The sequence below is a fragment of the Bufo bufo genome, chromosome 10 (genome assembly GCF_905171765.1).
Source record: "Bufo bufo chromosome 10, aBufBuf1.1, whole genome shotgun sequence".
NCBI lineage: Eukaryota > Metazoa > Chordata > Amphibia > Anura > Bufonidae > Bufo > Bufo bufo.
The window spans coordinates 108,456,697-108,480,903 of record NC_053398.1 but is presented as its reverse complement, the minus strand read 5'-3'; the positions used below and the strand labels follow the sequence as shown (position 1 = coordinate 108,480,903).

The window sequence follows — 24,207 nt, the reverse complement described above, 5'->3', positions numbered from 1 at the left end:
GCTGATACCCAGTCTAAACCTTCCCAGACACCTGATGTACCTGTGTGCCAAATTTCGCAATTGTAAATGCGACGGTGCGGATTCCTTTAGCGGACATACACACATACACTCCGCTTTATATAATATATATATGTATATACACTGCTCAAAAAAATAAAGGGAACACTTAAAAAACACACTGTAACTCCAAGTCAATCACACTTCTGTGAAATCAAACTGTCCACTTAGGAAGCAACACTGAGTGACAATCAATTTCACATGCTGTTGTGCAAATGGGATAGACAACAGGTGGAAATTATAGGCAATTAGCAAGACACCCCCAATAAAGGAGTGGTTCTGCAGGTGGTGACCTGACCACTTCTCAGTTCCTATGCTTCCTGGCTGATGTTTTGGTCACTTTTGAATGCTGGCGGTGCTTTCACTCTAGTGGTAGCATGAGACGGAGTCTACAACCCACACAAGTGGCTCAGGTAGTGCAGCTTATCCAGGATGGCACATCAATGCGAGCTGTGGCAAGAAGGTTTGCTGTGTCTGTCAGCGTAGGTTCCAGAGCATAAAGGCGCTACCAGGAGACAGGCCAGTACATCAGGAGACGTGGAGGAGGCCTTAGGAGGGCAACAACCCAGCAGCAGGACCGCTACCTCCGCCTTTGTGCAAGGAGGAACAGTAGGAGCACTGCCAGAGCCCTGCAAAATGACCTCCAGCAGGCCACAAATGTGCATGTGTCTGCTCAAACGGTCAGAAACAGACTCCATGAGGGTGGTATGAGGGCCCGACGTCCACAGGTGGGGGTTGTGCTTACAGCCCAACACCGTGCAGGATGTTTGGCATTTGCCAGAAAACACCAAAATTGGCAAATTCGCCACTGGCGCCCTGTGCTCTTCACAGATGAAAGCAGGTTCACACTGAGCACATGTGACAGACGTGACAGAGTCTGGAGACGCCGTGGAGAACGTTCTGCTGCCTGCAACATCCTCCAGCATGACCGGTTTGGCATTAGGTCAGTAATGGTGTGGGGTGGCATTTCTTTGGAGGGCCGCACAGCCCTCCATGTGCTCGCCAGAGGTAGCCTGACTGTCATTAGGTACCGAGATGAGATCCTCAGACCCCTTGTGAGACCATATGCTGGCGCGGTTGGCCCTGGGTTCCTCCTAATGCAAGACAATGCTAGACCTCATGTGGCTGGATTGTGTCAGCAGTTCCTGCAAGACGAAGGCATTGATGCTATGGACTGGCCCGCCCGTTCCCCAGACCTGAATCCAATTGAGCACATCTGGGACATCACGTCTTGCTCTATCCACCAACGTCACGTTGCACCACAGACTGTCCAGGAGTTGGCAGATGCTTTAGTCCAGGTCTGGGAGGAGATCCCTCAGGAAACCATCCGCCACCGCATCAGGAGCATGCACAGGCGTTGTAGGGAGGTCATACAGGCACGTGGAGGCCACACACACTACTGAGCCTCATTTTGACATGTTTTAAGGACATTACATCAAAGTTGGATCAGCCTGTAGTGTGTTTTTCCACTTTAATTTTGAGGGTGACTCCAAATCCAGACCTCCATGGGTTAAAAAATTTGATTTCCATTTTTTTTTTTTTGTGTGATTTTGTTGTCAGCACATTCAACTATGTAAAGAACAAAGTATTTCAGAAGAATATTTAATTAATTCAGATCTAGGATGTGTTATTTTTGTGTTCCCTTTATTTTTTTGAGCAGTGTATTATCTGAACCTATTGATTTTGGAGCTCCCCTGACAGCAGATGTCAGGAAAAGAAGAATCGGGCATGGTAGATTACAAAGTACTCGATCCTTTGTTTCCACAGGAGATGAGGAGCTGCCAGAGCTTTTACCCCTCGCCCAAAGGAAGACACGTGTCCAATCGTCAAGAAATGGAGGAACGGCTATTGACAGTGTATGGGCAGAGAGAGACTTAAAGGGATTGTCTGGACTACAGATATTGATTACCCATCCCCAGCAGTCTACTTTGTATAGTGTAATGGTCACGGACGTACCAAATCATACGAACGTCCCCGCGACAGTGAGTGGCAGGAGATCTTGGAGACTGGCAACTCATGGTTTGATTTGACATGTTTACCTTGTGGATCAATAGGAGTCTGTTGTTTCTGGTACCGGCCACACCCTTAACCTCCAGGTGTTGCTATTGTGGCTTTTCAGGCCCGATCTCCTTTCCCCTTTCCCTCTTATGTTCTGTGTGGGGTTTCCCTCCCACATTAGAGCGTGACAGTAATTACAGCTCTTCATTCCATTCCGCTGAATGGGAGAGGAAGCTATATTTACACTGTACATTGAAGAGGATGAAGCTGGACCCCTTCAAACAGCTGATTGGTGGGGGTCCCGAACTCCCTATCCTGAGGATGGGTCTTCAATATCTGTCAGACATTGGGGTCACATAAATAACACTTCAGCTTGCCAAAGGCAAATGTTGGGGTGAAAATCCATTTGTCCCTTTAAGGCCTCTTTCAGACGGGCGTTGCGTGAAAATGTGCGGGTACGTTGCGGGAACACGCAGAATTTTTCCGCGCGAGTGCAAAACATTGTAATGCGTTTTGCACTCGCGTGAGAAAAATCGCGCATGTTTGGTACCCAAACCCGAACTTCTTCACAGATGTTCGGGCTTGGGATCGGTGTTCTGTAGATTGTATTATTTTCCCTTATAACATGGTTATAAGAGAAAATAATAGCATTCTGAATACAGAATGCATAGTAAAATAGCGCTGGAGGGGTTAAAAAATAAATAAAAAAGAATTTAACTCACCTTAGTCCACTTGATCGCGCAGTCCGGCATCTCTTCTGTCTCCTTCTTTGCTGATTGCAGGAACAGGACCTGTGGTGACGTCACTCCGGTTATCACATGGTCCATCACATGATCCATCACCATGGTAAAAGATCATGTGACGGACCATGTGATGACCGGAGTGACGTCACCACAGGTCCTTTTCCTGCACACAGCTAAGATGAAGACAGAAGGAGATGCCGGCTGCGCGATGAAGTGGATTAAGGTGAGTTAAATTATATTTTTTTTAACCCCTACAGCGCTATTTTACTATGCATTCTGTATTCAGAATGATATTATTTTCCCTTATAACCATGTTATAAGGGAAAATAATAATGATCGGGTCTCCATCCCGATCGTCTCCTAGCAACCGTGCGTGAAAATCGCACCGCATCCGCACTTGCTTGCGGATGCTTGCGATTTTCACGCAACCCCATTCACTTCTATGGGGCCTGCGTTGCGTGAAAATATAGAGCATGCTGCGATTTTCACGTAACGCACAAGTGATGCGTGAAAATCACCGCTCATGTGAACAGCCCCATAGAAATGAATGGGTCGGGATTCAGTGCGGGTGCAATGCGTTCAACTCACGCATTGCACCCGCGCGAAAATCTCGCCCGTGTGAAAGGGGCCTAAAAAAAAATTTAAAAAAATGTTGTTTCTGAAAATAGTAAAAAAATTGATTTATTCCAAAACCTGAAATGCTTGGACCGAAATCCCTCACAGGGAGATCTGCTGCCGTTTCATCTGCAGGGGTGGCCATTGTGAAGCTGGAGGGTGAGAAAGGAAGAGCACAGCTTAGTAGACATGAAGATGTATTATACACAACAGTGATGATTCCAGAACAATTCCCCCTGGACTTAGGGGGGGGTCATTAACGAACAAATATACGCCCCTATCGTGGCGTATATCTGGCACAGATTCTGTCGCACGTCATGTTGCAGTGGATCCGCCTCTTTATAACTCCGGCGGATCCACCGCCACATATAGGTTTAAAACGCCGGTCTTAATAAATGTGCCCCTTAGTCTTTAAAGCAGCGCAGTCGGGTGCAGCAGGTGCAGACCTTGCGGCTGTGCAGTGACCAATGCCTTTTCAGAAGTGGAACCTTGGAGGAGAGTCCAGCAACCGGGGTCCCCATAATAATCAGCTGCTGGGAGGACTGGACATCACTGGAAAATATAACGTCAATGCAGCCAGGTCCGGAATATGGAGACTGAAATGTGGCAACCCATTTTAAGACACCCATTGGGGTTCATTATGATGTATGATACAGTGGATATAAAAAGTCTGCGCACCCCTGTTAAAATGTCAGGTTTCTGTGATGTAAAAAAAAATGAGACAAAGATAAATCATTTCAGAACTTTTTCCACCTTTAGGCTCCATTCACACGTCCGCAATTCTGTTCTGCATTTTGCGGAACGGAATTGCGGACCCATTCATTTCTATGGGGCCGCACGATGTGCGGCCCAGATCCGCACTTCCAGGTGCGCATTTCCGTTCCCGAAAAAAAATAGAACATGTCCTATTGTTGTCCGCAATTGCGGACAAGATTAGGCATATTCTATTATAGTCCCGGCGATGTGCGGTCCGCAAAACATGGATGTGTGAATGGACCCTAAATGTGACTGTACAACTCGAAGTTGAAAAACAAACTGAAATCTTTTTGGTAGAGGGAAGAAAAAATATAAAAATAAAATAATATGGTTGCATAAGTGTGCACACCCTTAGGCCCCTTTCACACGGGCGAGATTTCCGCGCAGGTGCAATGCGGGAGGTGAACGCATTGCACCCGCACTGAATCCGGACCGATTCATTTCTATGGGGCTGTGCAGATGAGCGGTGATTTTAACGCATCACTTATGCGTTGCGTGAAAATCGCAGCATGTTCTATATTGTGCGTTTATCACGCAGCGCAGGCCCCATAGAAGTGAATGGGGCTGAGGGAAAATCGCAAGCATCCGCAATGAAGTGCGGATGCGGTGCGATTTTCACGCATGGTTGCTAAGATGACAGTCTATTCACTGTATTATTTTCCCTTATAACATGATTATAAGGGAAAATAATAGCATTCTTAAATACAGAATGCATAGTACGTGGTCAATTGAGGGTTAAAAAAATAATAATTATTAACTCACCTTCTCCACTTGATCGCGTAGCTGCCGGTCTCTTCTTACTTCTTTAATCATGAGCTGCCGGCTAAAGGACCTGTGGTGACGTCACATCACATGGTCCAATCACATGATCCATCACCGTGGTGATGGACCATGTGATCTGACGTCACCACAGGTCCTTTAGCCGGCAGCTCATGATTAAAGAAGTAAGAAGAGACCGGCAGCTACCTGATCAAGAGGAGAAGGTGAGTTAATAATTTTTTATTTTTTAACCCTCAATTGACCACCTACTAAGCATTCTGTATTCAGAATGCTATTATTTTGCCTTATAACCATGTTATAAGGGAAAATAATAACATCTACACAACACCGAACCCAAACCTGAACTTCTGTGAAGAAGTTCGAGTCTGGGTAACACAGTCAGTTTTTCATCACGCGCGTGCAAAACGCATTGCGCGATAAAAACAGAACGCAATCGCAGTCAAAACTGACTGCAATTAGGTACCTACTCGCGCGGGTTTGCCGCAACGCATCCGGACCTTATCCGGATACGCTCGTGTGAACTCAGCCTTAAACTAATACTTTGTTGAAGCACCTTTTGATTTTATTACAGCACTCAGTCTTTTTGGGTATGAGTCTATCAGCATGGCACATTTTGACTTGGCAAGATTTGCCCACTCTTCTTTGCAAAAACACTCCAAATCTGTCAGATTGCGAGGGCATCTCCTGTGCACAGCCCTCTTCAGATCACCCCACAGATTTTCAATCGGATTCAGGTCTGGGCTCTGGCTGGGCCATTCTAAAACTTTTATCTTCTTCTGATAAAGCCATTCCTTTGTTGATTTGGATGTATGCTTTGGGTCGTTGTCATGCTGAAAGATGAAGTTCCTCTTCATGTTCAGCTTTCTAGCAGAAGCCTGAAGGTTTTGTGCCGATATTGACTGGTATTTGGAACTGTTCATAAGTCCCTCTAGCTTAACTAAGGCCCCAGTTCCAGCTGAAGAAAACCAGCCCCTTGGCATGATGCTGCCACCACCATACTTCACTGTGGGGATGGTGTTCTTTTGGTGATGCGCAGTGTTGTTTTTGCACCAAACATATCTTTTGGAATTATGGCCAAAAAGTCCAACCTTGGTTTCATCAGACCATAACACCTTTTCCCACATGCTTTTGGGAGACTTCAGATGGGTTTTTGCAAAATGTAGCCTGGCTTGGATGTTTTTCTTGGTAAGAAAAGGCTTTCATCTTGCCACTCTACCCCATAGCCCAGACATATGAAGAATACGGGAGATTGTTGTCACATGTACCACACAGCCAGTACTTGCCAGATATTCCTGCAGCTCCTTTAATGTTGCTGTAGGCCTCTTGGTCGCCTCCCAGACCAGTTTTCTTCTCGTCTTTTAATAAATTTTGGAGGGACGTCCAGATCTTGGTAATGTCACTGTTGTGCCATATTTTCTCCACTTGATGATGACTGTCTTCACTGTGTTCCATGGTATATCTAATGCCTTGGAAATTCTTTTGTCCCCTTCTCCTGACTGATACCTTTTAACAATGAGATCCCTCTGATGCTTTGGAAGCTCTCTGAGGACCATGGCTTTTGCTGTGGGATGCGACTAAGAAAAATTTCAGGAAAGACCAACTAGAGCAGCGGAACTTTATTTGGGGTTAATCAGAGGCACTTTAAATGATGGCCGGTGTATGCTGACTCCTATTTAACAGGATTGTGAATGTGATTGCTTAATTCTGAACACAGCTACATCCCCAGTTATAAGAGGGTGTGCACACTTATGCAACCAGATTATTTTAGTTTTTTTTTTTGTTTTCTTCCCTCCACCTAAAAGATTTCAGTTTGTTTTTCAATTGAGTGGTACAGTTTATAGGTCACATTAAGGCTCCATTCACACATCCGCAATTCCATTCCGCATTTTGCGGAACGGAATTGCGGACCCATACATTTCTATGGGGCCGCACGACGTGCGGCCCCGATCCGGAATTGTGGACCCGCACTTCCGGGTCCGCAATTCCGATCCTGAAAAAAATAGAACATGTCCTATTCTTGTCCGCAATAGCAGACAAGAACAGGCATATTCTCTTAGTGCCGGCAATGTGCGGTCCGCAAAATGCGGAATGCACATTGCCGCTGTCCGTGTTTTGCGGATCGGCGGATCCGCAAAACACACACGGATGTGTGAATGGACCTTTAAGGTGTAAAAAGTTCTGAAATGATTTATCTTTGTCTCATTTTTTACATCACAGAAACCTGACATTTTAACAGGGGTGTGTAGACTTTTCATATCCACTGTATATAAATTAAAGGTTTTTTTCAGGCTCCACACACAGGTCATCAATACCAGATCTGTGGTGGTCCGATGCCCGCCTGCTCTCTGCAGCCTCAGGTGCCAGAACTAGAACAGGAGCCGGAAGAACAGCGCTGTTCAAAATGTAGTGGCCGTGCCAGGTAACTGCAGCTAAGCGCGCGCTGAAGTGAATGGTAGCTGAGCTGCAGTAACCGTGCGTGGCCACTACACTTTGAACAGCGCTGTACTTCCTGTCCCATTCAATGTGCTAGGTCCAGCCCTGGAGGTTGCAGGGTCCAGCTGATCGGTCAGGATAGGTCATCAATATCACATCGGCGGGGGTCAGCTGTAAGAAGGGAAGGTGGGCGCAGTGCTCGCGTGCCATCTCCCTTCTCTCATCCTGCTCGACATAGTAGCAACGAGTAGGAAGAGAGAAGGGTTACGGCATGGCGCGCGCCTTCCCTTCAAACAGCTGATCGGCTGGGGTGTCGGGTGTTGGACCCGCGCTGATCTGATATTGATGAACTATCCTGAGGATATGTGATCAGTACCAGAAGCCTGGAAAACCCATTTAAATTAAAGAGAGTTGTAAGCGCCGCGGTCTTCTCTCACCTTAGCCTAAGCCATGAGATGTCACGTTTATCGGTCACAAGGCCTAGGGGCGGCTCATCCCCTATAGAAGTGAATGGGCCTAGGCTGCAATACCAAGCACAGCCACTAGATAATGGACGGCGCTGTGTTTGGTATACTGCAAAAAGGCTGCAGCGCCTTCTCAAACAGCTGATCGGAGGGAGTCTCAGGGGTCGGACCCCCCCAGAGGATAGGTCATCTATTAAAAAGTCTCGCAAAAACCCTTTAAAAAAACAAGAAATTAAAAAGCCCTTATAAGTGGCTAAGGACATATCCCCGACTTGTCCACTGTGGAAGAACTATTAGGTCATCTGTGCGGGTACCTGAAAGTGCTGAACCCCCCTACAATACCACCAAAGAGAGGAGCATGTCATGTCGGGTGGCCTTCTTGCTCCGGCATATACAGGGGGATGTGGGACCCTATGTCATAATAGGGTTCTTGTGGTGAGGTGACGCCTTACAGCCAATTGATTTCAGGCAGGGCTGCCTTATGTCCTCCAGAGCTGCTGCTCCTCCCTCTGGATCATAGATCCTGGATTATATCCATTACTACACTTCTAGAGATTATCAGTCTGACAGGAAATGATCATAGAGAGCAGTAATACTACAACTCCCAGCATGCACTCACCATCAAAGACTGGGGGTTGTAGTATAGTCATCAATTGAGAGCCAGACACCTAATTCAATCACAATGACTCCTCCACCATCTCTAGTGGCCCGTCCAGAGACACAGGCCATGATGAAGAGCCTCTCGCAGAGAAACTTGGGGGCAACAACCCCAAATAGTGGGCTGTAAATATTCACTGCCTTAAAGGGGGACGAGACTTACGTTTCTGTACAGTCGTCCTATAAATATTTCTCTGGCTTCCCTCAGGCCGTTTGCTTGCGCCCGGCGTCCATCCCCCGGCTCCCCAGCAACAGTTGCTACAGCCAGTTCACTAGAGCGAACGTCGCTTCCGGTCGGAAGTTTACTCGGTCTGTGAATGGGAGCGCTGCTGGCGGCGCGGTGCATGCCGGGATTGTAGTTTCTTCAGGGTGGGGGCGCTGCGGATGAACCGCGCCAGTGAACTACGCGACCCACAATGCCCTGCGAGGAGGCGGGAGGAAGGTTTGAAGGCAAGTGGAGGATGAAGCGCAGTGCAGCGAGTGACAGGGAGAAGGAAGACAAGGTGTGTGGGGTCCTTATGGACACGCTGTACTGCTGAGCTCTCACTGAAAGTGAAGGAATTATGGGGGAGGTTTATTAAAACTGGCATGAAGTAGAACTGGCTTAGCTTCCCACAGCAACCAATCAGATTCCACCTTTCATTTTCCAAAGGAGCGCTAAAAAATGAAAGGTGGAATCCGATTGGTTGCTATGGGCAACTAAGGCAGTTTTCCTTTACACCAGCTTTGATAAATCTCATGTCTGTGTCTAATATATATATATATATAATATATACATAAAACCGTCTTACCTGGGACACCTGAACATCATGGTCTTGGTCTCCTCCCACATTTGAGAAAATTAATATTTTATAATATGCAAATTAGTTCTCAGGAGCAAGGAGGGCGGTGCTGTTGCACCTTGTTTCTCCCATTGACTCTGCTCACCGCCCTCCATGCATCATCCCTACCACTGACTGATAGGACCAGGCATTGAAGTCTTGCGGGAGCTCCTTCGGCGCACACGCTGCAGGCGGGGGCACGTTACCATCAGGGCAGTGACAGGAACCTAGCTGAACAGATGCCATTGGCTCTAATGGGATCCGTTCTGTTTCCGTTTTGGGAGAATGTGTTTATGTTTTTAGTGCTACTTTTGACAAACTCTTTGGCGGACGCCCCCAACGCAGAGATGAGCGTGCCCCGAGTATGAATACGTGGGTCATGCACGCTACAGGGAATAACTGAAAACTAAGGCTAGTTTCCCACTGCCTACTGGCAGGCTGTTCCAGCCGGGAATCGGACAGACGGCGAGTTTCAGCCAGGCGGCATTCTGGCAGTGACTGGATTATCCTTCCGGATCTGTAACAACAGTATGAAACTAGCCTTACAGGGGTTGTCCCATCTTAGCATCTATGTCGTATGGATAGAATATGCCACAAGCGCGGCCGCCTCTCCTTCCACCTCTATAGGTCTGCCGGAAATAGTCGGGCCCAGCGCTTGTTTATCTTCGGAACTAGAGTTTTTCCGCGATACCAGAATATTGATTAGATTTTGATGCCAAGAAAAGTACTGCAATACTTAATACCAACAAATAACCCGTCATATACCTCCTCACATAATGGGCAACGTGGGGTTAATGTGAGGTACTTGATGGGGTTATTTACTGTTAGGCCCCATTCACACAACCATAGTTTTGGTCTGCATCCAATCCGCATTTTTTTTGCGCATTCGTATGGCCATTCCGCAGTCCCGCAAAAAAGATACTTGCGGACAATAGGCATTGTTCTAATGGGTCCGCAGAACAAAGAGGACGCAACACGGACCGCAAAATACACATGGTCGTGTGAATGCACCCGTATGAGGCACAGGCAGGTCCAAACTGATAGAACCACATGCCTCACATTAATGGTAAGTAACCCCATCACGTTCCTCCTCATATAATGGGCAGCATGGGGTTAATGTGAGGTACACGATGGGGTCACTTACTAATAACGTGAAGCACATGGAAGTCCACACTGGTAAAACCACGTGCCTCACCTGAATAGGAACGGTGACCTCATCGTGGACCTCATATCATGGGCAACATCGGGTTAATGGGTGAGGTACATGATAGTGTCATTTACCATTAATATGAGGCACATGGAGGTTCAAGATTAATAACACTGTGTGTCTCACAATAGTGACCCCATCATGTACCTCCTCCCATAATGGGCAGCATGGAAGCACTTCCTAATAATGTGAGGCACATGGAGGTCCGCACTGGTAAAACCACGTGCCTCACAATAGAAAGTAACCCCATCATGTACCTCACACATTAACATGTTGTCCACTATGTAAGGAGGTAGTTGGCGGGGTTACTATTATTGTGAGGCACGTGGTTTTACAAGTGTGGACCTCTATGTGCCTCACATTATTAGTAAGTGACCCCATCAAGTATCTCACATTAACCCCATGCTGCCCATTATGGGAGGAAGAACATGATTGGGTCACTATTCTTGTGAGGCACATGGTGTTATTAATTTTGAACTTCCATGTGCCTCAAAATAATAGTCAATGACACCATCATGTACCTCACCCATTAACCCCATGTTGCTGTCACGATCAGGAGGAAAGGGGAACAATAACTGGGCCTGGAAACTAGGGAAGGAACAGGTCACCTCCTAGACAACCCTAATCCAGGCCCTAACTATCAATATGAATAGACCCTGAAGGTAGGAATATTCATATGCAGGATACCTAGGCCCTTATCTCCCTATAAGGTCCTGGAATAGGTATAGGACCAGAGACAACCTATTCCTCCCCAGATGGATGAATGGAAGTCTCTGTCTCAGGCCCAGATACAACCACAGGGAATATAACAAATACAAACAAATCTGTAGAGATGGAAGAACAGGAACACCAGAGAGGATCTCGCACCAGCTCAGCCAAACCCAAATGAAGCTATCAACCTCTTAGTCGGTGGGGTAGGACTATACAGGGTTAAAGTGATGACCACTGAGCAACAGCTGAGAAAAGGGAAGTGGTCATTAACCCTATCAACTCTGAATCAAGAGAAATCAAGGAGGCTGTTAGATTCCTTCACGCTCCAGCAATCTCCTTGATTTCCTGACATCAGTCACCTGAGGGACTGTGACAGTTGCCCATTATATGAGGTACATGAAGGGGTCACTGTTCCTATTAATGTGAGGCACGTGGAGGTACTACAGTAATAAGATCAGGTGCCTCACATTGACCTGCAGCAGGATCCTCCTGGATGTTGTAGGATAAAGGACCTGTGAGGGTGTCATTGCTATGTGACCAGTAAGAAGTGGATGTTACTGGTCACATGGTGATGATGTCATCACAGGTCCTTTATGCTATGAGCATCCAGCACGGCCAGCAGTGTGGACCGCGGTGATGGTATCTCTCCCCTGCTCTCCTGTTCCTCTTCTTTCCCTGACACTCGGGCCCCTCAGTTATTTCATTGGTGGCAGTGGCCGGGTCACAGAGGGGAGGGACGCTATCCCTCTTCTCCATTGTGCGGCCGCTGATGAGAACATGGCTTTGCTTGCGCCATGTTCTCTGATAGGTACTGATGGTAAGCTGTGCAATAGCGCTTCTTAGTATCTAAAAAATGCCAATTCCAGTGTTGAACTAAACCGGGTATCAAAGTGTGAAGATGTCGATACCCGGTGCGACCCTATTCAGATCTCCGGTACCGATGAATGGAGGCTGGTCATGCATGCATGGTTGCTCTCCCTTCACTTCAGGGGCTCTGTTTTGGAGATAGGAGTGGGTCCTAGAGGCGGGACACACACTTATATGTGGCATATGCTAGTGATATAAATGTTGAGATGGGTCACCACCTTTACCGGGACTGGTAGCTGGTGCAGATCCCACGGCTTTGTGGCACATGTGGATCCTGGTCCAAGCAATTTATAGAACCTGCACCACTCGTGATGTGACCACCCAGAGTCACGGGTAGCCATTATGATGTCACCACATGCACGCTACGTCCCTGACAATCCGTGGTCCTGAAGTAGTCACATATGGAGCACTGTCCCTGCGAGAGTGTAGAGACAGTCAGAATCAGTCTTGGTCATTTGCATTTGGTTCAGTGGTTTTGCTTCTTATCCTTCCCTCAGGGGGGGCGTTCACACCGGCATGGGAGGTTCCGTCGCAGATATCGCTGAAAACCGCATCCCGGTGGAGTCTGTCAGGGCATCATTACTGGTCCTTCATCGGTTCAGTCAGTTTTGGTGTTCTGCTGAACAATGATGATTAGCGAAAGCATGACGCCAATGTGAACAAGCCCTTAAAGGGGTTATCCCATGGTTGATGTAAAAAAAAATGAAAATCAGACATCATATAGTACACGCAAATACCTTTTGAACAAAGCTAGAACCAGCCCTGTACCTCACATGGATCCAGAGATCTCCACATTCACTGCTCCAATTGCTCTGCTAGATTCTCTTCAGCCGGGCAGCTCGGGGGCATGTCCTTTCTGATGCAGCTCTCTCCCTGTATCTGCCACAGCTTCTAACAGAACATATGGCTGGTGGCAGTTGAAAATTTAAACTGAGCATGTGCGACCAGCTCAGTGAGATGGACAAGAAATAAGGCAAAGAACAAACAGCAGGTGGCGCTATACAGATACATTTTATTAAATAGCTCACTGGTTATATTAAATTTTTAATTACCGTACATGTAATTACTAAAGTATTCAGATCCAGGTGCTGGTTTGAAAACTATAGAATATGTTTTCTGACACAACTCTTTTAAAGGGGTTGTCTGGCTTCAGAGTTGAACCCGGACATATCCCCGTTTTCACCCAGGCAGCCCCCCTGATATGAGCATCGGAGCTTTTTTTTGGAGATCGGGTGACATATTGGGCTCTCCATGGGTAAAGCTAGGCAGAGGCTTCCGCCTAGCAGTGAGGCCCAGTGATGTCACCCGCACTAAGGCCTCATGCACACGGCCGTGTTCCGCGGTCTGTGGTAACCCGGCCGGGATTCCTTCTGACAGCAGGAGCGCACGGCGTCATTGGTTGCTATGACGCCGTGCGCTTCATGCCGCCGCTGCTGTACAGTGATGTATAGATCATACGGGTGTATCACTGTACAGCAGCGGCGGCATGAAGCGCACGGCGTCATAGCAACCAATGACGCCGCGCGCTCCTGCTGTCAGAAGGAATCCCGGCCGAGTTACCACGGACCGCTCTCTGCTGCGGAACACGGCCGTGTGCATGAGGCCTAATGGGCAGGCTGTAGCGCTGCCCTAGACTGTAAAAGGGCTAGGGCAGCACTAAAGCCCGCCCATCAGTGCCGGTGATGTCACCGGGAACACTGCTAGGAGGAAGCCTCCGCCTAGTAGTGTAAAAATGTAAACAGACAGCGCCCGCCCTGCGAGATAGAGGGCAGGTTGAGGGAGACCAATGCTCATATTAGGGGGGCTGCCTGGGTCAAAACGGGGATGTGTCCGGGTTCAGCTCTGAATCTGAACAACCCCTTTAACAGAGCAGGACAGGAGAGGGCACATGTTATGTACTAAGATCTATGTCGCCTGCTGAGGCGCCCCCCTCTGCTGCTCTCGTCTCAATAACAGGGTCATAAATATACACTAATAATACCGCGGCTTTAATGCATCTGTGCGGTAGATTTTGGTCACCTTTACCCTCATCTCATCAGGGCCGTTACCTGGAGGCTACCATTTCTCTCCACAGTAATTATTCGGTGTGATTTGGAGCGGTGAGGGGACGCACTTCATATGTGCGGGAGCTTGTTACATTGAAACGAGGTATTGATCTGCGCCCCCGTGTCATTTCTCCTTGGCTTGCTGTCAATAACATTTTGAGATCACGTAGTCCTGAGGTTGACCTCGACTTTTATATACTTGTTATTCCTTGTCTTCTAAATGATCTCATTTCTGGGCTGGGGCTGCAGTAAAGGATTATTTTAGAAATTGAGTATTCTGTCGATAATTTTTTTACGATTGATCGAGTAATCTAATAGGAAAAAATGAATTAATAGACTGTTTACCTTTATAAAAACTCATCAGACCCCCTGCCGTCAGTCCCCAAAACCCTTTGTTTCCCCAGTGTGATCAGCCCAAGTGCATCAGTCCCCCCCCCCCCCCCCCCCAGTGCCACCAGCTTGCCCCCCCCCCCCCCCCCACAGCCCAATAGTACAATATCTATCTCAGTCATCAATTATATGGAAACGTCGTATCCAATAAAGGGGTTATGTAAATAATGAAAATCGGACATCATATAGTGCATGGCAATATCTTTTCCAGCTAGGAGCAGCCCCGTACCTCACAGCACCTGGAGATCTCCCCATTCCTTGCTGCAGGTGCCCTCAGCTGGGCAGCCCAGGGGGTGGTGGGTGCTGTTCCCATTGGCGCAGGTCTCTCCCTATGACAGCTCAGGGAACATTGCGGATTCGCAAAACACATATACTGTCCATGTGTGCGGCCAGCCCTGTGATAGAAATGACTATTCTTGTCAAGAATAGGACATTCCCTCTCTTTTAGACACAGAAGTACCGATGCAGGCAACACACAGTGTGCTGTCCGCATCTTTTGCGGCCCATTGAAATGAATGGGTCCCAATCCGTTGAGCAAAATTGCGGAACGGATGTGGACACATAGATACAGTCGTGTGAATGAGCCTGAACTGTCACAGCTTCTATCAGTAGATATAGCTGGTGGCATCAGTAGGTGGACATGCAGATTACTATACAGATTAAACATCAGGGGGCGCCATTATAGTGGAAAGTAAAGAGGATATTAGACAACTGGAGCATTTTTGTAACAAAGTAATTTATAAAATCAATTTTAATATAATTAAAGGTACTTTCACATTAGCGTTTTTCTTTTCCGGCATAGAGTTCCGTCACAGGGGCTCTATACCGGAAAAGAACTGATCAGGTATGTCCCCATGCATTCTGAATGGAGAGCAATCCGTTCAGGATGTCTTCAGTTCAGTCGTTTTGACTGATCAGGCAAAAGATAAAACCGCAGCATGCTACGGATTTATCTCAGTCGAAAAAAACGAAAGACTTGCCTGAATGTGAAAAATAAAAAAATACAAGACGGATCCGTCTGTCCGCATGACAAGCGGAGAGACGGATCCGTTCTTGCAATGCATTTGTGAGACGGATCCGCATCCGCATACGTCTCACAAATGCTTTCAGTCACATCCAGATCGGCGGATCCAGCGGGCAGTTCCGACGACTCTAGCAATATGCTCCCATTGTCTGAGATGACACAACCCCTTTAAAACGCCCATACACAGATGAATATTGCCTGAGACACCCCGCTGGCTACAGCTGTCTGATAGCCTATTTTTCCCCCTCTCCCATTAACCACATACATGCTTGGCCGAGGATGCATGTGTATGGGGAACTGAGATAGATGGCTGTCAGCCATATTTTGCGTTTGGCTGACACTTCTCTCAAGTGCTAGCCTCCAACCCACCAATGTTGATTCTCACCTGTTGATGCAAAATAAAAATCTATGTGCAATTTTGTGATCATTTTACTGCCCTAAATAAAAAATGTAGTGTTCTTTTGTCAGACAATCCTACTATTTGGTATATACAGCTCCTCTATGTTGTCAAACAAGCCATGGCCCAGTTACTTCACCCAGACCAGGGATCAGCACGCTTAGCTGTTTTCAGAACTCCCATAGAGGTGAATGGAGCATGGTGGGAGTTGTAGTTTCAAGTGCCGAAGGTTGCCGACAATTGACCCAGACAGTCGTAAAGTGTGCCAAAATTTCAAGCAATTTGGTGCAAACGGGCACATCTAGTTTTTGAGAGCTCCTCTACGTTTAGATCACCAAGGGGGCATGGCTTACTGGGAAGGGGTGTGGCTTCAGAAGAAAGGGCGTGACCGATTCTGCACGTTGTGCCACAATTCTGGTGTAAAATTCGGTTTCGAACTAAGACAACCAATAGCTGGTATAATGTCAGAGAATAGTGTCTGTCCCTGCACCACATTTATCATCCAGCCTGAGCCCCTTCTTCCTGCCACGTGCTGTGACCAGATGCTTCACAGCGTGAGGTCACAGAGCGCGCAGACGTCCTCACGCTGTGCGCAGTCACAGCACAGCGAGCAGGTGGGGAAGACCAGGAATCGGGGAGTACAGAGCCAGGGGAGCGCTGCATTGACCACTTCCTGGTCCTCCTGTACTAATGAGCGCTTCCATAATGAAAGCGCTCATTAGTATTTGCCCCATAAGATGCCCTGACATTTTCAGTGCGTCTTATAGGGCGAAAAATATTATTTATATATATATATATATATATATATATATATACACACTGTATATGTTTTTTTTTATATATATATATATATATATAAATTTTTAAATAAAAAAAATATTTGATTTATTTCTAATTTCCTTTCCTGTCTATATGATGACTCCCTTTAATAGATGTGATCTGGTCTTGACATGGGTCATAGCTTCATTATAGCAGACATGACTCTGAGCCACCTCAGGGCACACAAATCTCATCTATTCTCCTCTAACACTATATAAGGTTTACCCTCTGGTTAAGGGTAAATGACTCATCTGCTGAACAAGGGCGAGGAGCTGCCCTAGGCACATTCATTGACTGCCGGCTCCAGCAGCACACGCTCCGGTTAGGAGGCTTGTATGTTACCGTGTAAGGAGGACATGACATTTTTTCGCTCCTGGACAGAAAGTAAAGTCATCTCTTGGAGATAACAGGGGATTAAGTCATTGCAAGGTTGTGCTGTCACCTACGAGTCAATAGCTTGGCAAAATGGGAATCAAAGACTTTGAAGCATGTAAAATCCTTTCAGCCTTTCTGTATTAAAGGGGTTTCTTGGTCCTTTTATGTTGGTCCTCAGATTTGAAACCACTCGAGAGCCTCAGGTTGAAGATCACTGTTGTAATGCATGCTTGCTACTCTTAAAGGGATTGTCCAGGTTAATAGGGTTTTCCAGTGTGTACAATGTATGGCCTATCGATTAAAATATGTCATAAGTGTCTTATAGATGCGGGTTCTACCTCTAGGCCTCGCTCCGATCTCTCGATTTTGAATTGAACAGTTCTGAGCCGCGCCCAGGCCCCCGGACCTACAGTCGGGACGCCGCTGGCCTTCGAGAAGTTCCCAGCGCCTCAAACAGCTGATCAATGAAGGTCTCGGTTGTCGAACCCCCGCTAATCAGATGCTGATGATCTGTCCAAAGGAGTAAAGTAAATACTTCCCCAGCATCGGTAAATGAACCTAACGGTGCCAGACAAACCCTGTTGCCAATCTTCTGGGTTTCCATTAGGGAGTCCGTGGACTACTTAGTCCAAAATTTTTGGTGGAATCTGTGAGGTAGTCCCCTAATGGAGCCTCTGACACAGATGTGACCTTAAAGGGTTTTTCCAGGATTTTCACATTGATAGCCTATCCTCAGGATCATCGCGGGGTCCTATACCCCACACCACCGCCAGTCAGAGTAGCTCGGGGCGTTGGGACTACCCAACTCGGTTTGTTGTGCAGTGGACGGAGCTGGTTACTGCAGTGCTTCTCCCATTGAAGTGAATCAGAGCTGCATTTCCCAGTAGTGTCGGTCCTGACTTCCGATGCCGGAGCTACTGCAGAACATCTTACACGGGACAGACACTTCTCAGTTTTTACCTGCAGATTTGCACAGAGAGAGAATTTTTCTGCACGGAAAAGGACCTATTGTGTGAATTGCAGCGTAGCGGGGTGGAATCCATGGCGAATCTGCAGAAAAATCCACATGGAACGTGTAGATTTTGCTGCAAATTTCTGGTAGAAAATCCTGTTGTGCGCATCCAGCCGTAGCGTGTTGTTTCTTCAGGTGTAAGGAGTGACTTTTGCAGTGGATCTTTCATATGCTGTGAGTTATTAGTCTCTTTTCTTCCTACAGAGACGTGGTCCTGTTCTCAGATCTCCACCCGTCACCCCGTCTCTCTGTGAATAATTTGTGGAGCGGATGGATGGGTAAAGCAGATAATAGACACGACTGCGGCGTGACCAAAGAAGCGCCGCTCTAGTGTGATCCGTATACTGGATGTATACTTCTCCCGCCTGTGACAGCATCGTTATCCGTTTTAAGTTACTCTACTTGAAAGCAGTAACCAGCGAGTTCTGTGAGCTGCGGGGAGTAAAACATCCTCGCCAGTTTTGGCTTCCAAGCAAAATAAGTTGAATTGAGTGACGGCGCTGTCAGAGATTCAGCGCGAGCGCTGTTGTCAGATGCGCCAGGACTGAGCGCAGTAATAAGCCGCTGCTCCTGATCTGTCCAGACATCTGACATGCTCCTCTGTCTCTTCTCAGTCTGCTGTCTTCCCGAGCATCGTGACATACAAGGAATTGGATCAAATATCCCGGTGACACCCAGTCGCATGTGCCATCTAATAACAGAATCTTATAGAAGTCTTAACGTGAAGTAATGACATCGCGTAGCAGAAGAGATGAATTATTCAGCCCCCGTCACTCGCTTTCAGTGGAGTAGCCGCCATCCAAAAAACACACAATCAGTAGGAAAATAAATTGATTCGATTTGAGTCGGCAAATGCCGAACGTTTCAAGCGGCTGTCTGGTCAGGTAGCATTCGTTTGTAACGATGCACTTGATGTGTGATGCATGGTTATCATCAATAGAAAACGGCGCATTGCGGGGACCGTGTAATGCCGCTGGACGCAGTACGCTGCGCAGCGGCAACGAGACGCGTAATGGATGCTGCTGTTTGTAAGGGAAGGATTCGGAAATATGGACGGAGCATCTACAAATTTGTCTAAAATTATCACGGGTTAGATTCTGCAACCTTGCACCGTCTATACTCCTTTTCTTGCCATATTCATGTTACAAATACCCTATTTAGGGGGTCCTGACAGATAGAATGGGGCTTTTACTCATTCAGGACCTACATCAGTTATTTGGGGCCAAAAACACCTGCTAACACCATCTTTTTCTGTGGTGGAGCAAACATGTCCCTACATTGTCACTGTATGATACCTGTTATCTCCTGTAGGTTTGCTTTTGGGAAACGGAATACTTGCTGCTGCGTGTGGTGGTGGTTACAGACACCAGGCTTCATCTAGTGTGATGTGGCGTGGGATGAGGCAAAATTATTTAGCGGTGCGCACCTCTTGGGTAGAAAACTGACTTGCGTAGTGATAAATGTGAAGGCCATGCTCAATTTTTAAAAGAGACGTGAGCAGAAAAGGGCTTTTGGTTCCACAATTCGGACTTGATAAATCTGAACGTGTTCATTTACTTCTTGCCACTTCACAAAGCAGAGTAAGCGCACAGAGCTTTTTACAAGGGCTTGCACCTTTCAGTAAATTTGGCGCAATTCACTCGAACAATGTATTTTTTATTTTTTCCCCTTTGGCCTGTCTTAAAGGGGTTTTTTCAGGATTTTCATATTGATGGCTTATCTTCAGGATAGGTCATCACTATGAGTTCAGTGAGGGTCCGACTCCTGGTACCTCCGCCGATCAGCTGTTTATCCGCTAGGATATGACCCCATTGTCTGATATAGGTCTATATCGAGAACAGAGCCCCGAGCGCTGGCTCGGCTATATCCGTCAGGCCCATGGAAGTGAGGGGGAGCCGTGGCCGGTCATGTGCGGTGCGCTCCCATTCGGTTCTATGGGGAGAACGCTTGGTGGTGGCCGGACCGGAGTCCTCCAGCCACCACTTTGCGGTGCTCCGTTCCCAATATAGGTGTGGGTCCCAGCGAATGCCCCCATTGTCTGAGATGAGACAACCCCTTTAAGGAAGCCACAGTGACTCATGGACCGCCACTGCCTTTTTGTATAGCACATTGGTGGGAGTACCAGGAGTTGGACCCCCACTATGTAAACCCATGGCCATCAGTAGAAAAATCGCAGAGAAAGCCCCCGAAAATAAATCTGCCCCTCTCAGCTGGAGATTAGCAGCAGTGTATACATTGCTGACATAGACGTTTGACCATTGGGTTCCCAAATACTGGAAGTCCCACCCGACTCAAGAACGGCGCGCCCTGTGCTCGCCCACTTGTCTCCATATCACCTGTATTTTGTAATGGAGAGTGAATGTGTATAAGTCACCAACTCCCTGCTCTAAAAGTGGGACGTGAAATATTATTTTTATGTAAGTTCATGCAAAACATAACCTTTTTTTTTTTTTTTTTTTTTTTTTTTTTTATGTGGGGTTTTGCCAAATTAGAGTAGGGACCTGGAGTAGAGGCCACCTTGATGTGGTGAGTGGTCCTATGTGATTCGATTTAAACATATATAAAAAAAAAAAGTGCCTTTTTTGCACTTAATACATTATGTTGAGTAGACATTGCTGTTGGTTACGTATTATGGCGCCCCCTGCTGTTCCCCCCTTGGAATGTCCATCTGAAAAGTCTGGGTCCTGAAATAGCATAAATTACTCCAAAAATGTTCCATAGTTTGTCACCCCTGGCCTAAACATTACATCAAGCCCACCTTACAGTATAACCGAGAGTCTAAACATTACATAGATGCCTAGTGAACCGAAAACAGGTCCGCAGGTTAACCTTTCATAGTCGCCCATGCTGAGTGGTACAGGGCGGGATAAAAAGAAGAAAAAATGCCGAATCTGCCGCTGATCGCCATCTGGTTCGTAACTGGTTTGGCAGATTTATTATATATACTGTCTATCACTGGCAGTAATAATTGTGGAACATCTTTTCTTGGAACCCATTCCCCTGTTATTTAACAACTGGGTGACCCCATACTTCTAAGGTGCATGGTAACGCCCAGTTGTTACTTTCTCTATACATTTCCAGGAGGATGCAAGGATTTACTAAAGCAGACAAGTCCGGAGAGCTGTACTGGGTACGTATGGCAGGTATAAAGGCGTCCGGGCTGTGTTCACACATGGGGGGAGCACACAGCCCACCGGTGATGTCTTCTTGTAATGCTGAGAAGACCTCTAGGTGTCCTTACAATACTGCGCAACTCCTCGCCTCCTGCATCTACCTATTTGTCCTTTCTGCTTCCCCGTCAGGAAGTTTGTTTAATTGGGCAAAGGGCGGCAGCTAATGTATTCGTTTCCACTCGGAGAGGCGTTTAAGGCTGGGGCGACATGCCCTTCTCACAGCCACAGGCCTGTTAATGGAGCTGATTTGATGTAATAATTAGCAGGAAGCTGCCACTAACTGCGGTGCTTACCGACACCAGAGGTGGAGAGGATCGTGACTAACCTCACATTCTGCCAGAAATAAAGCAGGGCCAAGGGGCACAAGACAGCGACTTACCTAACCGCTGCCTAATGCATCCTCCGGTCACAGGGGGCAGAGACAGACATGGAAAGAACCCGGCATCGTCTATCTCTCTACATCATATCTGTCTGTTCACTTTTTTTCTCTTGTTCTTTCTCTTTCTACCTCTCTCTCTCTCTCTCTCTCTCTCTCTCTCTATCTCTCTATCTCTATCTCTATCTCTCTATCTCTCTCTATATCTTTCTCATTCTGTCTTTCTCTTTCTTTTTCTTATTCTTTTTTACGCTCTTTCTCTTTGTCTCTCTCATTTTTTTTTTTCCTTTCTCTTTCCACCTTTTTCTCTGTCTTTCTACCTCTTTTTTTTCTCTTTTTACCTCTTCCTCTTTTTTATTCTCAGAATTTTTCTCTTTTTCTTACTTTCTCGCTTTAACTCTCTTTTCTTTCTCTGTCTACTTCTTTCTTTCTCTTTCTACCTCTTCTTTCTTTCGCTCTATCTTTCTGCTTATCTCCCTCTTTATCGGCCTATCTCTTCTTTTTTTATTTATTTTTTCCTCACTCTTTCTCTCTCTTCCTCGTCCTTTCGTTCTTTTTAAATAATTTGGAACAGCACTTCAGTTACTAGCTCCGTCCACTACGTAATGGTTGATGGAAACAGTAAAGCCCCTATTATAGTCAATGGGGTCTGTTGGGTGGCGTCGATGTTGTCAATAGGGATGTTTTCAAGTTCGGCGTTCAGGTTATCTAAGAATTGCATTATGGATTCCGCTACCACGGACCATAAATCAAGGAAAGCATGGAAAAGCACCAGACATGTGAGCCTCACCTAATGTAATACCTCCCTTTAATAGTTTCATAGTAAAATGGCCTGTGGGCCACTATGTATGGCTTCACCCTTAGTAGGTCAAGGTTCCTGATAACAGCGGATCATCATGGGTTCCAACAGTTGGAGCTGCTTAGGAAAGGTCATGATGGCACAGCTCCTTTTAATGAGGTTATCCCATTATTAATGTAAAAAAGGAAAATCAGACATCATACAGCACATGACAATCTCCAACAAAGCTAGAACCAGCCCTGTACCTCACATGGAGCCAGAGATCTCCCCATTCATTACTCTGATTGATGTGCTAGATTTATATCAAGCTGTCAGCTCAGGGTGTGTGTCCTTACTGCTGCAGCTCTCTCCCTATCACAGCTCAGGGTGTGTGTCCTTACTGCTGCAGCTCTCTCCCTATCACAGCTCAGGGTGTGTGTCCTTACTGCTGCAGCTCTCTCCCTATCACAGCTCAGGGGGTGTGTCCTTACTGCTGCAGCTCTCTCCCTATCACAGCTCAGGGTGTGTGTCCTTACTGCTGCAGCTCTCTCCCTATCACAGCTCAGGGTGTGTGTCCTTTCTGCTGCAGCTCTCTCCCTATCACAGCTCAGGGGGTGTGTCCTTACTGCTGCAGCTCTCTCCCTATCACAGCTCAGGGTGTGTGTCCTTACTGCTGCAGCTCTCTCCCTATCACAGCTCAGGGTGTGTGTCCTTACTGCTGCAGCTCTCTCCCTATCACAGCTCAGGGTGTGTGTCCTTACTGCTGCAGCTCTCTCCCTATCACAGCTCAGGGTGTGTGTCCTTACTGCTGCAGCTCTCTCCCTATCACAGCTCAGGGTGTGTGTCCTTACTGCTGCAGCTCTCTCCCTATCACAGCTCAGGGTGTGTGTCCTTACTGCTGCAGCTCTCTCCCTATCACAGCTCAGGGGGGGGGGTCCTTTCTGCTGCAGCTCTCTCCCTATCACAGCTCAGGGGGGGGGGGGTCCTTTCTGCTGCAGCTCTCTCCCTATCACAGCTCAGGGTGTGCTTACTGCTGCAGCTCTCTCCCTATCACAGCTCAGGGTGTGTGTCCTTACTGCTGCAGCTCTCTCCCTATCACAGCTCAGGGTGTGTGTCCTTACTGCTGCAGCTCTCTCCCTATCACAGCTCAGGGGGGGGGGGTCCTTTCTGCTGCAGCTCTCTCCCTATCACAGCTCTCAGGGGGGGGGGTCCTTTCTGCTGCAGCTCTCTCCCTATCACAGCTCAGGGGGGGGTGTCCTTTCTGCTGCAGCTCTCTCCCTATTGCAGCTCAGGGGGTGTGTCCTTTCTGCTGCAGATCTCTCCCTATCACAGCTCAGGGGCCAGTTGAAGTATGGAGCTGAGCATGTGCATCCACCCCAGTGAAGTGGACAGAGAAGTAAGAAAAATAACAAACAGCAGGTGGCGATATACAGATACATTTTATTGAATATCTCTGTGGCCATTCAAAATGTTTAATTACATGCAAGTAGAAAAGTATTCAGATCCAGGTACTGGTTTAAATGCTGCAGAATATTATTCGTGGCACAACCTTTTAAATGGCTCTGCTGAGCAGAACGGCTGCCCCCCTTCTTAGATTTCAATATATTGTAGTTTTCACAATGCACACTGCTTTCTTCTACATATGGGGTCTACGTGAAGTCTCAAATCCAGTGCAGGGAATTCATAAAGCGCCTGGGAAATCATTGAAA

The 24,207-nt window shown here is 47.1% G+C and overlaps 2 protein-coding genes across 7 annotated transcripts in view; one reads left to right on the top strand and one right to left on the bottom strand.

Moving 5' to 3' along the window:
- The window catches only part of RPGRIP1L (RPGRIP1 like), a 156,464-nt gene extending 147,667 nt beyond the window's left edge, over nucleotides 1-8,797 (bottom strand). For all 4 annotated transcript variants that reach the window (XM_040410712.1, XM_040410713.1, XM_040410715.1 and 1 more), the window contains exons 1-2: nucleotides 8,667-8,797; nucleotides 3,492-3,565 (exon numbers count right to left, since the gene is read on the bottom strand). In XM_040410712.1, coding sequence (XP_040266646.1) covers nucleotides 3,492-3,558 — 67 coding nt within the window. In that variant the 5' untranslated portion in view covers nucleotides 3,559-3,565; nucleotides 8,667-8,797. The remainder of the gene's footprint in view (nucleotides 1-3,491; nucleotides 3,566-8,666) is intronic.
- Nucleotides 8,798-8,934: 137 nt separating this feature from the next.
- The window catches only part of FTO (FTO alpha-ketoglutarate dependent dioxygenase), a 280,792-nt gene continuing 265,519 nt past the window's right edge, over nucleotides 8,935-24,207 (top strand). Inside the window, exon 1 of one of the 3 annotated variants that reach the window (XM_040410711.1) lies at nucleotides 8,935-9,006. In XM_040410711.1, coding sequence (XP_040266645.1) covers nucleotides 8,965-9,006 — 42 coding nt within the window. In that variant the 5' untranslated portion in view covers nucleotides 8,935-8,964. Of the gene's footprint in view, nucleotides 9,007-22,387; nucleotides 22,500-24,207 lie in introns of those variants that run through there. The other 2 variants (XM_040410710.1, XM_040410709.1) reach the window with 2 other exon arrangements.